Source organism: Aulonocara sp. 'chitande type north' Nkhata Bay, linkage group LG16 (assembly GCF_057382095.1).
Source record: "Aulonocara sp. 'chitande type north' Nkhata Bay isolate Kocher_YH1m ecotype deep benthic linkage group LG16, A_spYH_male_GT1.1, whole genome shotgun sequence".
Taxonomy (NCBI): domain Eukaryota; kingdom Metazoa; phylum Chordata; class Actinopteri; order Cichliformes; family Cichlidae; genus Aulonocara; species Aulonocara sp. 'chitande type north' Nkhata Bay.
This window is the reverse complement of record NC_141359.1, coordinates 4,375,362-4,389,037: the sequence shown is the minus strand read 5'-3', so window position 1 is coordinate 4,389,037 and position 13,676 is coordinate 4,375,362. Positions and strand designations below refer to the sequence as shown.

Sequence of the window (13,676 nt, the reverse complement as noted above, 5' to 3'; positions counted from 1 at the left end):
GAGGACGGTCTCTTACCCTCTAACATGGCGAGATGCATGGCGTCGTTTGCTCTCTTAGGAACGCTGAGCATCACCTCCAAACCGTCTTTGATCTCTCCCTTTCCCTCCTCGCAGCAGGACAATAACTCCTGCAGGAGGACAGGACGAGATGTTAAAACTGATGAAAGGGGATCGATCTATAAATATTTGCTCCATTTAAACCACACGTTCTACGAGTTCCCACTCAGCGCGTGGGCGGATTCACCCACACTGGTTCTGTTCACCTTTAGCAGTAGTTGGTACTTGGTGATCCTCTGGACCGGTTTGATGAGGTAGGAGGAGATTGAGTTAGCCAGTCCTCGTCTCTGCTGAATCTCCTGCACACAGCAGAAATGTGTATATTAAATGTTCAACACTTGTAAACGTCAGTGCAACAGCACCATCTGCTGACAGAAGAGCAATTACACACTGTTTGTGCGTACAGGGAGAAATGACAGCATGCCACTGAGTCTATTTGTCTTCCACATGTGCTCGACAAATGAACCCGGCACGCTGAGTGTAACACAGCGAGTGTGTGTTGATCCAATCAGCTTCTTTAGTATAAAAACAGCATCAGGTACACTGAAGGAGCTTTTAATGGGGTTAAAAAACCGTGACCATACTTTGATTTCCAAAAAAGAGGCCGATTGGTCCAGTCATGAAAAACTTGTAGCTCAGGCAGTAGAGCAGGTCATCTACTGATCGCAAGGTTGGTGGTTCGATTCCTGGCTTCCTCTAGCCTGCATGCCAAATATCCTTGGGCAAGATACTAGATAGCAACTTGCCCAAATTGCTATCCAATGCAGTATGGGTGTGAATGGGTGAATGCACAAGTTGAGTGCTCAGAAGAGTAAAAAAGCGCTATCGGTGCGGTTCATGAAATAAAACATGTCACTCAGGCTTTTACAGCAAGTGCAGAAAGAGGACGATTGGTCGCCCGAGTTTAAAGGAGCCCAGAACGTGCCAGCTGATGCTGTAAAAATGCTAAACAAGCATTTGCAAATGAAACTGAGAAATCTGACTCGTTCTTAGAAAAGTACATCGTCATTTATAAAGTGAAGCTTCCTCCTCTTCATCAGAGTGTTTGGGAGCTGCAGTCAGCTGCTCTATGTTTTCACAAGCTGTTCAGTAACTAACTCAGCAAGTGTCCTGCATCGAAGCCACTTTAATATATCAAACATAAGACAGATGTTAGCTTCACAAACATGGAGATACAGATGTAACATGATTTTATATTTTTTCCCAGAACAATCAAAAGAAAACAACAGGCGGGGACAAGAAGCGTCGATGGTGCTGTGATACTCACATCAAAGAAGGTGCCTGCGTGCTCCAGGATCAGCTGGCTGGAGTCTGGTTTGTTCTTGCAGTAATCCACATATATGTGGAACTTATCAGCCTGGAAAAGGAGAGGAGGCAGCTTTACGTCCTGCTTACACTTACAGCTACCTGGGACGCCAGTTCAGCTCAGTGTGACACGTGGCCACAGTGCAGGTTTGACTCACACCTGCAGTCCTTTGTCTTTCCCCCTCTCTCCCCACTTTCCTGTCTTTCATCACTGCTCAACCATCCAACAGCCGCATAAAAATGCCCCAAAATAACCGTGATAGAATAAAACAGCTGATACTGTGTGTGCACACTTTGCCGATGAAGGTTAAACAGATAAGAAGCATGACTGCAGGACAGTGTTTCATGCATTCACTGAGATCCTGTCTTTGCTCTGCTTTAATGGCTTCTTAAATGGCTGTTTTATTTTTTGTGTTGCCGTGTGGGCGCTGCTGACCTTCAGCTGCACCGAGCAGCAGAGCTGTAACATAAAAACCTCTCCACTGCAGCCACTCTGTGCTTTGGATGCTGCATTTTAAATCTTTTTCTTGCTTGTTCTGTTCCTGGTGAGCTGCAGAGTCACAGCTCCATCATTTCTTCACTGTGTGCCAGTTTCCTGTGAAGATGGAGGTGCCTGTAACTGCCCAGCATGACCTCGAGCACAGTCATTTGCTCACACTGTGCCCAATCCTAGCAGTGCTTCATGTGAACAGACCGAAGCCTCGCTGTGGACAGAAGCAGTCCTACCAGAACAGATACGCTAACTCGCTGACCACAGCGCCATCTTCTGTTTTGTTGCAGTATCACACAAGAATACAGCCTCCTTTCAACTTTGATGTCACAGCTGTCCTTTCTTCATATTCTGCTGACAGCTTTCAGGAAGTTTAGGGGCTAACCTGCTCTTTGAATGTAGTCCCAGCCTAAAATAACACTTACAATGTCGTCACTAGGAGCTACTTATGATACTCGAAAGCTTTCTGAACAGTGTTTCCACTGTGACTCTCACCCAGGTGACAAAGCAGTGACCCACGTCCTCTGGAAGCTGCTCATAGTTTACCAGCTCCTTTAGGAAAATACTGCAAAGACACAAACAAACAGACTGTATATTTTTACTGTAAATCACTCAAGTAACACAGACATTGTTCAGAATGGTGATATGTGAAACCTCCAGATGCTGTGAATGAGTTTAAAGCGTTGCTGCTCATTGAACTAATGCGTGGGTTTGTGCAGGGACCACAAAGAGATGAGACACAAATGAGTTTGTCGTGGACAGCTGGGGGGTGTGGCCCATGCATGAACACACACAGTATATTAACAGGGTTCAGAGCTCAACTGAACACACACACAGACAGCACATTCAGCTGCAGACCTAATCTAAACGTCACTCACTTGCTGTGGAAGTCATATATCTCCTGCATGTTACCAAATATGATGTGCTCTTTGTTAGCAATGCCAGGTGGGATCTCCTCTACACCGATGGTCATCTCCAACAGGTACGTCTGACGGGCACACAGAGCCGTCAGCCACACAGCACAAACGTACTAATGTCCACAAACAAACTCGCTCGTTGTTCTCACCTCTAAACACTCCTGAAGGTCTCTGACGTAGGTCTTCTCTGTCTGCAAGAGCTCTGCCATGATGAACCTGAGACAGGAAAAGACTTGAGACTAAAACGCAAACCAAAGACTGATCCTCAGAAACACGTGACGGCAAAACGACTGAAAGCAGCACAGCTGTAAGGATGCATTCACGTCACGTCAGTGTGCAGACTTTGGTTTAGCTAACGTGTGACGCTTCCACAGACAGCAGCCACTCTAACAGAAGACAGCTGAAGTCACTGCAGTAATACCCCCACCGAATCTGTATGTATCATAACTTTGTGTTGTTTTCACACCCGTGACCTGTACAGGAGCAGAGGCGACCTCGTCTGTGGAGTGGATGTGAGTGGCTGCGATCGAACGAGGTGAACTACTGTAGTGACACATGATGATGACTCGGTCCTCCTTTCTTTCCAAACTCACTCTTTCTTCCTGGCAGACTTCCTCTTCTCCTCGTTGACCTCATGGTTGGGGTCACGCAGTTTGACCTCCGGGTCATCTGTCAGGCTGGCAGGGATGGTGTCCAGTTCCAGGTCTTTGTTGTCCTGCACAGAGAACATCATTTCTGCCAGTAATCAGAAGATGTTTCTGGGACTGCACTGGCACAAGTGTGTGTTGCTGTTTTCACCTCAGAGCTCATTCCCAGGCTCCTCTCCAGGCTCTCCTGGTATTTGCCCATCCGTGCAGAGAAGTCACGGTACCTGCGGTCCACCGTGCTCACCCAGCGCTTCAGCTCCAGCACGTGGGCGTGCCCCTTCTCCACCAGACTGTCTGCCAGCTGGATCAGCAGCTTCACCTTCTCCTTGGTTTGCTGCAGGATGTTGTCAGACACACAAATTACAGAAGCTGAGGAGTCGCTGATGTTCAGCATCCCTACGTGGCCCTTTGTGAAACACACTAATACCTTGTGGGACATTTGTAAGTACATCTTTGAATATCTCGTATCTGTTGTCAGGTCCCACTCTGTGTGGGCTCATTATGACCGCATATACATCCTTCTGCACAAAGATGAAACCAGTGGATGTAGCTGCTTCTCTTCTGTCACGCTGGAGATGATTCACTGCAGGTGTTCACGTCTATCTGTGGAGTGTCTGCATTTATCAGTAACTCCAGTTTTAGCAAATTTAGAATAGAATAGAATTCAACTTTATTGTCATTGCACACGCACAGGTACAGGGCAACGAAATGCAGTTTGCATCCATCCAGAAGTGCTTTAGTGATATAGATATATTACAACATATATTAGCAATAATATAGATATGTAAGTATATTACACTGGCTCCCTGTAAAATATCGAGTTTAAGATTGAAAGTTTTTAATAATATGGCGCCCTGTTATTTAAATGAACTCCTCAACATGTGTGACAAAAGAGCACTGAGATGCTCTTAGCACAACCAGGTCTGGAAGCACAGAGGAGCTCGGGCAGCAGCAGCCAGACTGGAAGAATCTGCCAGAGGAGACTCGTACGTCAGACTCGGTTCAGTCTTTTAAATCGCGTCTTAAAACTCACTTTTTGACCCTGGCTGACCCTGAGTACCATCAGGCCTGTTTGATGTTTTTCTTGTTAATTCACTGTCGTCTTATTTTTCTGAATTTGTTCCTCTATTGTTTTCTCTTGTTTTAACTGATGGTGAAGCACTTTGGTCGACTCTGTTGTCCTTCAGTGTGCTCTACAAACACATTTTGAGTTGAACTGTAACATTTTCCCATGTTTGACCAGGAAATCCTGCTCAGAGTGTTTAGTTTTATTAGAAGCAGTTAACAGTCTACTCATCCTCTAATATTAATCACTATTTTCACTATATTCAGATTCTTTCCTGATTTTGCACTCTTTACATGTTGAGGGTTGATTATAATCATCCCTCAACTGCTTGAAAGCTGTGAGGTGTCGATGACCCAGCACCACCTCACCGCTCTGCTGTCAGACTCCCACGTGTGAAAGTGGAAAATTACCAAACAATTGATGCAAACCAAAACTTTAAGCCTAGTAAAGTCAAAAGTTTGGGCACGCCTTCTCCTTTAATGGTTTTTCTTTATTTTCATGATTATTTACATTGTAGATTCTCATTGAAGGCAATGAACACACACATGGAATTATGCAGTAAACAAAAAGTGAGCTGCATGAGGTCGTCGCCTGAAATGGTTTCCAACAGTCTTGAAGGAGTTCAGAGATGCTGAGCACTTGTTGGTCCTTTGCCTTCACTCTGCGCTCCATCTCATCCCAAACCATCTCCACTGGGTGTAGGTCAGGTGACAGTGCAGGCCTCCATCACTCTCCTTCTTGGTCAAACAGCTCTCACACAGCCTGGAGGTGTTTGGGGTCATTGTGCTGCCCTGACATGTGGCTGCAGGATGCTGTGGTAGCCGTGCTGGTTCAGTCTGCCTTTAGTTTGGAATAAATCTCCAACAGTGTCACCAGCAAAGCCCCCCCCACACACACACACCATCACACCTCCTCCTCCATGCTTCACAGAGGGAACCATGCACGTAGAGACCATCGTTCACCTTTTCTGTGTTGCACAAAGACACGGCAGGTGGAAGCAAACATCTCCAATTTGGACTCATGAGACCAAAGCACAGATGGTCTAAAGTCCATTCGTTGTGTTTCTTGACCCAAACAAATCTCTGCTTGTTGCTTTTCCTCAGTCGTGGTCTCTCAGCAGCTGTCTGACCATAAAGGCCTGATTCACACGGTCTCCTCTGAACATGCAGAGATGTGTCTGCTGCTGCTCTGTGTGGCATCCATCTGGGCTCTGATCTGAGCTGCTGCTAACTTGTGATTTGTGAGGCTGGTGACTGGGATAAACGTATCCTCAGCAGCAGAGGGACTCCTGGTCTTCCTTTCCTGGGGCATCCTCATGTCAGACAGTTTCATCGTAGTCTTGATGGTTTTTGCGACTGCACTCGGGGACACATTCAAAGTTTTAGCAGTTTTCCGACTGACTGACCTTCAGTTCTTAAAGCAATGATGGGCTGTTGTTTCTCTTTACTCAGCTGATTGGTTCTCGCCGTAATATGAATTCTAACAGTTGTCAAACAGGCCTGTCAGCTGTGCACCAACCTGACTGCTGCACAACACAACTGATGGTCCCAACGTCATTAAGAAGGCAACAAACTCCACCATGAACCCTGACAGGCTCACCTGTGAGGTGAAACCTGAGAGAAGGTTTGCAGCGCTGTCAACAAAGAAAGAGTAGAGTCTAAAATATGAGACTTTAGAGTTTTTTACAGAGCTTTGCTACATAATTCTATAAATCTGCTTCAGATATTTGATGTCTTCAGTTTGTATCTACGATGCAGAAAGAACTAAAAATAAAGAAAAACCATTAAAGGAGAAGGTGTGTCCAAACGTTTGACTGGTAGTGAAGTTCAAATACAAATCAGAGTGTGTAGGGTGAACATCTGTCTGTTCTCACACACACACACACACACACACACACACACACACACACACACACACACACACACAGGACATACTTTGGCACAAAGTCTGAAGTGATGGTAGTCATTGAGAAGCTGCTGTGTTTCCTCGCTGCTGTCACCGGGTGACGTGTGCGTGGCCAGGTAAACCTCACCTGTCTCCTGGATCCAATCCAGTGCCTGCACACAACAACACAAAAACACCACACATAGAGTTGATCCTGCCCCTTTGTGTTAACTGTGCCTCTCATTCCTGGTGCCAGAGGATTGTTGGAAAAGGTGATCACGAGGGCAGTGGACCCCGGGGCGGTGGCCCGATGTCCATGATGCCATTAATGGACATAGAAGCGCTGAGTGGGCCGAGGAGTGACACAGCGCAACGTATGGTGACCTCTTGACCTCGTGGTCAAGAGACGGAGTGTGGAGATCAGGGAAATATTTTACAGCTACTATTCATAACCATCATTACCATTACATTAATGATCATTTCATTAAAGCATTTATTCAGTAGATTACACATGTTCTTAGTTATGATTATTACACCTATCACAGAGAGTCTGGTAAAAGGCCAGAAGCATCAACGGGCGGGGTGAGGCCGAGTGCATTTTGAGGTCGAGACACACACGCAAACAGTAGTTGGACTCATGTTTAGGTAAGAGTTCAAATATTCAAATAATAGTTTGCAAAAGCTTGTAGCTGCAAAATGATGTCTGCATAAGGGACAGTTTGCTCCAGGAGATAAGCGAGAGTTAGAAGATTAATAGGAAGCACCTGGCCTCGAGACGGAGAAGATGTCCTTTTAGATGTGTCGAAAGTCGTCAACAGAACATCTGTGCTTTTGAAACTTATGCATGTGTTGTATCTGCTTTGACGCATGAGGGGGCGTCATAAAAGTAAACCCTGATGGTATAAAAACAACTGCTTGTGTATCATTGGGCGGCGATCGATGCCGTCGGTGTGCAGTGTTCATCTCCCCACGCGTGTGTTCATTACAAATCATTGTTTGACCGACTCTCCAGGACCAATTGTTGTTTTTGTGCTCACCCTCAATATTTGAACAGTGGTAACACTTTATACTAACCAGTATTAAAAAGCTGAACGTTCATGAAACAGGCTGCTGCTTAACCATCAACGATCTTTATAAACCATTAGCAACATTTTAATTTATCTTTGTTGTTTTTGTGAAATCAAAATATTTGACATGCACAAGGTTTCCTTTAGCTTCTATCTTGTGATGCAGTATTGAGTCTCACACCACACTGTAGTGCTGAAAACAAACAAACAAACAAACAAACTTTACCCAAATCCTGATCTGCTCCTACAGCTAACCATGGTGCCCAAACCTGACAGCCAAGGTAAGCTAAAGAACTACAACGTGAGAGAAACAGGACACAAACTGTGCTTTCTAGGACTTTCCACCACTGCCACCCTCAACATAGACACCAATGCAAAACCTCCTAGAACCACCAGAGGGCGTCGATCCTCCACAACAGCAGTAACAGCAAACAGGTTACTTCGTGTCACAATTTTGAACAAAGCTTTGACCGATGATTTAGATCAGCAAACTATACACCGGCTACCTCATAAGTGAGTATAGAAGAACATCATTTGGATAATGATGCATTAGTTATGCTGAAATACAGGAGGTATAAGAAAGAGACTCGATGTTATTGCACTTTGAAACTCACAGTTTCAGCTACAACAACACAGTAAAACACAGCGTCCACAGCACCAGGCTGCAGCAGACATTCAGCCATTCATTTAATTTTCTTAAACTCAACGAGGATAAAACTGAAATCCTCCTTGTTGCTCCACAGTTTCCCTTCTCCTCGGGTTCAGAGCCTTGGTGTCATCAGACCGTTCACTATGCTTTAAATGTCACATCAATAATCTCACTGTTCTATTTCCATCTACGTAACATTAACAGATTACGTCCTTTTCTTTCCACACAGCATCCATTCTTGTCCACAGTCTCGTCCATAGTCTCCCGCATTGACTGTTGTAATTCCCTCTTGCATGGTCTCCCCCATAAACCTCTCCATCAGCTTCAACAGGTTCAAGACTGTGCTGCTGACATGATCAGCAGAACCCCTCCTACCAGCACATCACTCCTGTCCTGCAGGAACTTCACTGGCTCCCTGTGAAAATCTGGATAATATACAAACTTCTTCTGCTCACCTTCAAGGCCTTCATAACCTCGCTCCTGCTCACCTCTCTGCTGCAGGCTGTGGAAGTCTCTGCCCACATATAAGAAACACTGGTTCCAGTTTAAATCTCTGCTCATCTGTTCGAATCTGCATTTTCGCTGTGAACTTATCGTTTATTTTATCTTCTGCTTTTTGTTTTTCATTGTTCTTCGTTGACATTGTTCTATTATGTGTTTTACTGTGAAGTGTCCTTGGATGTCTTGAAAGGTGCTTTTAAATAAAATAAATGCATTATTATCCTCTCCCGTCCGCACTGCTCTGGACTGTCTGCAGCTGGTCTGACTCTGCTGCACACTTCCTGCTTTATTTGCTCACATCAGTTCTGGACCCTGTGTGCAGCTACGGCCCCTCACTGCTCTGCACAGCCAGCTACCTGCCCGCTGTAGCCCGTCTCATTGCCCAACACATCTTAACAAACAGCCAAAATGTGTGCAAACAATAAGTGTTGCTAGGCAACGCGGACTATAGTGTTAGAATGACAACCCTGTACGGCTCGAAGCACAACTGGTTGTATGAGTTTGAAAACATCCAAAATTCCCAATATACAAACACATATTTGAAAAAGTCATGAAATATGAAACGATGTGTTTTTAACAGCGTTGCATGAACTTAACTCAAACAGTGTTTATAGGTGCACTGCAAACTCTACTCATTCTGTGCAACGTTGTAATAATCACCCAGTGTTTACAGTACTAACCTTTGTCATTTTATTGTTTCATTACTGCAAATAACTATCAATGTGCTACTTATTAAAAAAGGTTACTATAAAGCGTTACCCAGAGCTACGATGAGCCTCGTGTCAAAGCTGAGCGTTCGTTCTTTGGACTTCACACACTCACCTGTTTGGCGCTGCGTTCAAACACCAGATACTGCTGACACTGGTCCAGCCGTCGTTTCTTTAATGTCCAGAAGTGAAGGACTCTGTTCTCTCTCTGCAGCAGCTCGTTCAGAATAGCTGCGCACACCAACACAGATCAGGGACAATAATCACAGAGTTCATCCCTAACTGCTACACAACCTTCCTAACTTGCCTATCATGGACATGGACACACACACGCTGCATCAGCAGCACTGACCTTTAACCTGTTGCTCAGGTCCCCTGGTGTGACCGGCAGCTCCAGGCATGCTCACATTGTTCCTGTGAATGTACTTCAGAAACACCTCTGCATTCCTCCGGGCCAGAGTGCACGCCTGTAACACACCAACATCAGTAAACATGCTGCTTGTCTGTGCAATGTCTATGTGTTTGCTAATAAGTGCTCAAAGCTGTCAGGGACATCCAGATGATCAGACCAGATAATGTCCCTGACGCGCCCTTTCTAGGCAGGAACACCAGAAAACACCAGGATCCACAGAGGCTGGGTCTGAAACACCCGGTGTAAAGGTGCTGCTGAGACAGTCCAGCACCAATGTTCCCTCTAAGCTGCACACTGCTGGCAAATTGAAATGAAAACGTTAACAATCCTGTTCTGCAGTGTGAGTCAGTGACTGGCTGCTCCTGTATGGGATCAGAACGATGCCACCTTATCCCACAGTCCAGCCAATGATGTGATTCACATTCGTATATACGCAGCTAATCAACATCGCTGACAGGCTCTGACAGCGTCCTTATGTGCGACACCGGTGTTTTAGCAAAGCGGCTGATGTGGAGTGAAGCCACGTTAATGACAACGTGTACAACCATTGGAGATGTGAGCAGGACAGACGGAACAACTGACGGACAAAGTGTGGACTTTATACCAGTTTTTAAATTGTGTTGATCGGCCACGTAAAACCAGAGTTATGATAAAATATCTGCAATGTTTGTTTTTCTTCCTGAATACTGTCGTTGTTTATACTTTATATAGAAACTGCGTTTTATAAGGAAAACACTCAAAAGCCTGTGAGCTAAAACAACACCAAAAAAAACCAGCCTTTCCTATTGGTGGAAAAATGGACCATGTGGACCAATCAAAAAATGATATGGCAACATGGCATTTAGATGTTTAGGGAGGGGGAAGTTTTAGGAGTGACGGCGTGTTTGAGATGTGACAGATTTGCCACGTTTAGCCTGTTTGGAGTCTAAAGTTAGTGTGTTGTCTTGTGTAGTTAGTGTGTAGTTAGTGTGTAGTTAGTGTGTAGTTAGTGTGTAGTTGGTGTGTAGTTAGTGTGTAGTTGGTGTGTAGTTAGTGTGTAGTTAGTGTGTAGTTGGTGTGTAGTTAGTGTGTAGTTAGTGTGTAGTTGGTGTGTAGTTAGTGTGTAGTTGGTGTGTAGTTAGTGTGTAGTTGATGTGTAGTTAGTGTGTAGTTAGTGTGTAGTTGGTGTGTAGTTAGTGTGTAGTTAGTGTGTAGTTAGTGTGTAGTTGATGTGTAGTTAGTGTGTAGTTAGTGTGTAGTTAGTGTGTTGTCTTGTGTAGTTAGTGTGTAGTTGGTGTGTAGTTAGTGTGTAGTTAGTGTGTAGTTGGTGTGTAGTTAGTGTGTAGTTGGTGTGTAGTTGGTGTGTAGTTAGTGTGTAGTTAGTGTGTAGTTAGTGTGTAGTTAGTGTGTAGTTAGTGTGTAGTGTAGTCAACAGTTTTGTTGTGTGTCAGAACAATGAGGCGACTGCTGAGTGTTACAGGTGTTACAGCAGTGATACATCTGCTGCTGTCAGGCCTGCAGGTATCAGGCTGTTGTTCTCCTTCATCTCATAGTGGACAGAAATTATTTTTTGGAGCGGCACAAATAATTTGTGTGGCATCAGATTTGATGCAGAACAGCTGATTGTTCTGTAAATAGTTTGAAATGTTTGTTTAAAAACGCCTTGGCTGCATTTTTAGGTAAACAGCTGCAAAATACTTTGTTGTTTGCATAACTCAGTTACTTTTTTGAAGAAGTAACTATATAATTAATTACCCAACATTGGTCATTATATATTATATTTTGCAGACAGAGTTACAGACTCTCTCCCAGACCACAGACTCAGACTCATAATACAAGTCAGAGCTTTTAAAAAATAAAAAAAAAAGTTGTGTTTTCAAAATTGAAGTTCAAGTTATTTTTACTTCCAACAGTGTTAACATGCTACACAGGTGATGAACAAGATTTTTTTAATTTTCATTGTAAGTGGGCTAAAGCAGTTACTTAAAAGTAGTCTAACATAAATGCTGTAATCTGATTATTTTAATAAACCATGTAACTTGGATGATTAGATGCTGGCGTGACTACAGTGCACACGTCTGCTGTTGCTCACAGTGGTCCAAGGGACGCTCAGGGAGACACATGAAACATTACAGGGAACATTGTCCAGCACATTACAGCAGGGTGCAAGATGCTAGCAGGCAGGGTGTACATGGAACGCCATAACCAAGTGGCCGGCATAGTGTACAGGAACATCTGTGCCGAGTATAACCTGGAAGTCCCGAGGTCAAAATGGGAGATGCCCCCAAGGGTGGTGGAGAATGACCGAGCTAAGATCTTGTGGGACTTCCAGATACAGACGGACACAATGGTGGTGGCTAACCAACATAGTGGTAGACAAGCAGCCGCTGTGATAGGTGTAGCTATACCGAGTGGTAGCTATAGCAGGGAGGAGGAACATGAGAAGCTGGAGAAGATGTGGAGGATGAAGGCAACAGTGGTCCCCGTGCTAATCAGAGCACTTGACCATCAAGCTAGGTGAGTGGCTGCAGCAGGAACAACATCTGAGAACTCTGCGATGAAGAGCACAGTCCTAGGAAAAGACCCTGCAGGACTCTCCAGCTCCCAGGCCTCTGGTAGAGGACACTAGCTTGAAGTACAAAGATGCCCGCAATGCAAGTGGGAAACTTTTATACTGTATATACATGTTATTAGTTGTGTAGAACATGATGGCATCATCTGCATACGTTATTTATCAAACAAAACAAGCCCAGCAGCCTGCTTTGTTCTTTTAGACAGTGAGACATGAAATCACCTTGAGGAAGGCTTCTTTCTGCTCCAGGTGCTTACTGATCAGAGGCAGGAGGTGGTCGCTGTCGGATGAACTTCCCACTTTGTCGTGTGTGCCGCACCAGTCTTCATCGCGGCGGTACTCCTGCTCCAGGCTCTCCAACACACTGCACACCTGCACAGACGCACAAACAGTTACCTTCCTGTTGCTGATGTAAGAAAACAAAAACAGCGACGGTGGAGTTTGCTTGAAGTGCACCTGTTCAGATGTCTTGTAGAAGGCTACGGATGCATTGACCAGCTTCAGACGGTCCTCCATCTTCAGCATCAGTTGCTGCCAGTGCACGGCAACCTTCTCAGCACAGCTTCGAATTGCCTCTGGATCATAATGACTCGCCTGTAGCATCATCTGACAAAAGCAGCAAAAGAGGTCAGAGCTGTCAACTACTGACGACGGAGAAATGAAGGGAAACAGTTAGTTAGGCATTAAAGAAGATTCACCTCAGCTTTTTGTTGGACCTGCAGAGCACTCTGATGTGTCTTCTGAAGAGAGTTAGCGTGGAACAGAGACTGGAAGAGAGGAGATTTGGTTATTATCTCCACTTTCACTCAGTTCAATATACCATTCCTAACATGCCTTTGTGGAGGTCTACACAAACACAAGGCTTAAAGGTTAAAGGGCCTCTAAAACTTTTAAAATCTCTTCCAGGCAAAAAGAATCTTTAAAGTTCGACTCTGTGCCAGAAAAGATCATTTACAGCTTTGATTACAATTCTGATGATTAAGCTGTATTAAAATGATCCTAACATTTCATTCACTGTTTTATTTAAGTTAAATACAGCAGTAAGGAGGCAAAAGTTTATTTTATATTGTTGATCATATTGTTGTGCACGAGTGCGTGAGCCTGGGTACACAGCAGCACATCAGCAGGAAGATGCAGGAGTCATATCATCAAGACACACACACACACACACACACACACACACACACACACACACACACACACACACACACACCTTCAGACTTCTGTGGTCAGCTATTTAAAGTAACACCACAGTGACAGCACTTAAAGGATTTACTGTGTGTGTGTAAGTGTGTGTGTGTGTGTGTGTGTGTGTGTGTGTGTGTAAGTGTGTGTGAAGCAGCTGTAACTGTTCAAACTCAGAATGTAAACGACTGAGGTAAGCCTGGTTCACACACACACATCACAAAGAGCACCTCTGTGT

The 13,676-nt window shown here is 44.6% G+C and overlaps 1 protein-coding gene across 4 annotated transcripts in view; it reads right to left on the bottom strand.

The window, feature by feature from the left end:
* Positions 1 to 13,676, bottom strand: part of kalrna (kalirin RhoGEF kinase a) — a 149,987-nt gene that overhangs the window by 56,049 nt on the left and 80,262 nt on the right. For all 4 annotated transcript variants that reach the window (XM_086267606.1, XM_086267608.1, XM_086267605.1 and 1 more), the window contains exons 21-34: positions 12,952 to 13,020; positions 12,710 to 12,859; positions 12,476 to 12,625; positions 9,643 to 9,757; positions 9,406 to 9,521; positions 6,417 to 6,539; positions 3,568 to 3,750; positions 3,363 to 3,484; positions 2,919 to 2,985; positions 2,731 to 2,840; positions 2,348 to 2,417; positions 1,325 to 1,414; positions 264 to 356; positions 17 to 128 (exon numbers count right to left, since the gene is read on the bottom strand). In XM_086267606.1, coding sequence (XP_086123732.1) covers positions 17 to 128; positions 264 to 356; positions 1,325 to 1,414; positions 2,348 to 2,417; positions 2,731 to 2,840; positions 2,919 to 2,985; positions 3,363 to 3,484; positions 3,568 to 3,750; positions 6,417 to 6,539; positions 9,406 to 9,521; positions 9,643 to 9,757; positions 12,476 to 12,625; positions 12,710 to 12,859; positions 12,952 to 13,020 — 1,570 coding nt within the window. The remainder of the gene's footprint in view (positions 1 to 16; positions 129 to 263; positions 357 to 1,324; positions 1,415 to 2,347; positions 2,418 to 2,730; positions 2,841 to 2,918; positions 2,986 to 3,362; positions 3,485 to 3,567; positions 3,751 to 6,416; positions 6,540 to 9,405; positions 9,522 to 9,642; positions 9,758 to 12,475; positions 12,626 to 12,709; positions 12,860 to 12,951; positions 13,021 to 13,676) is intronic.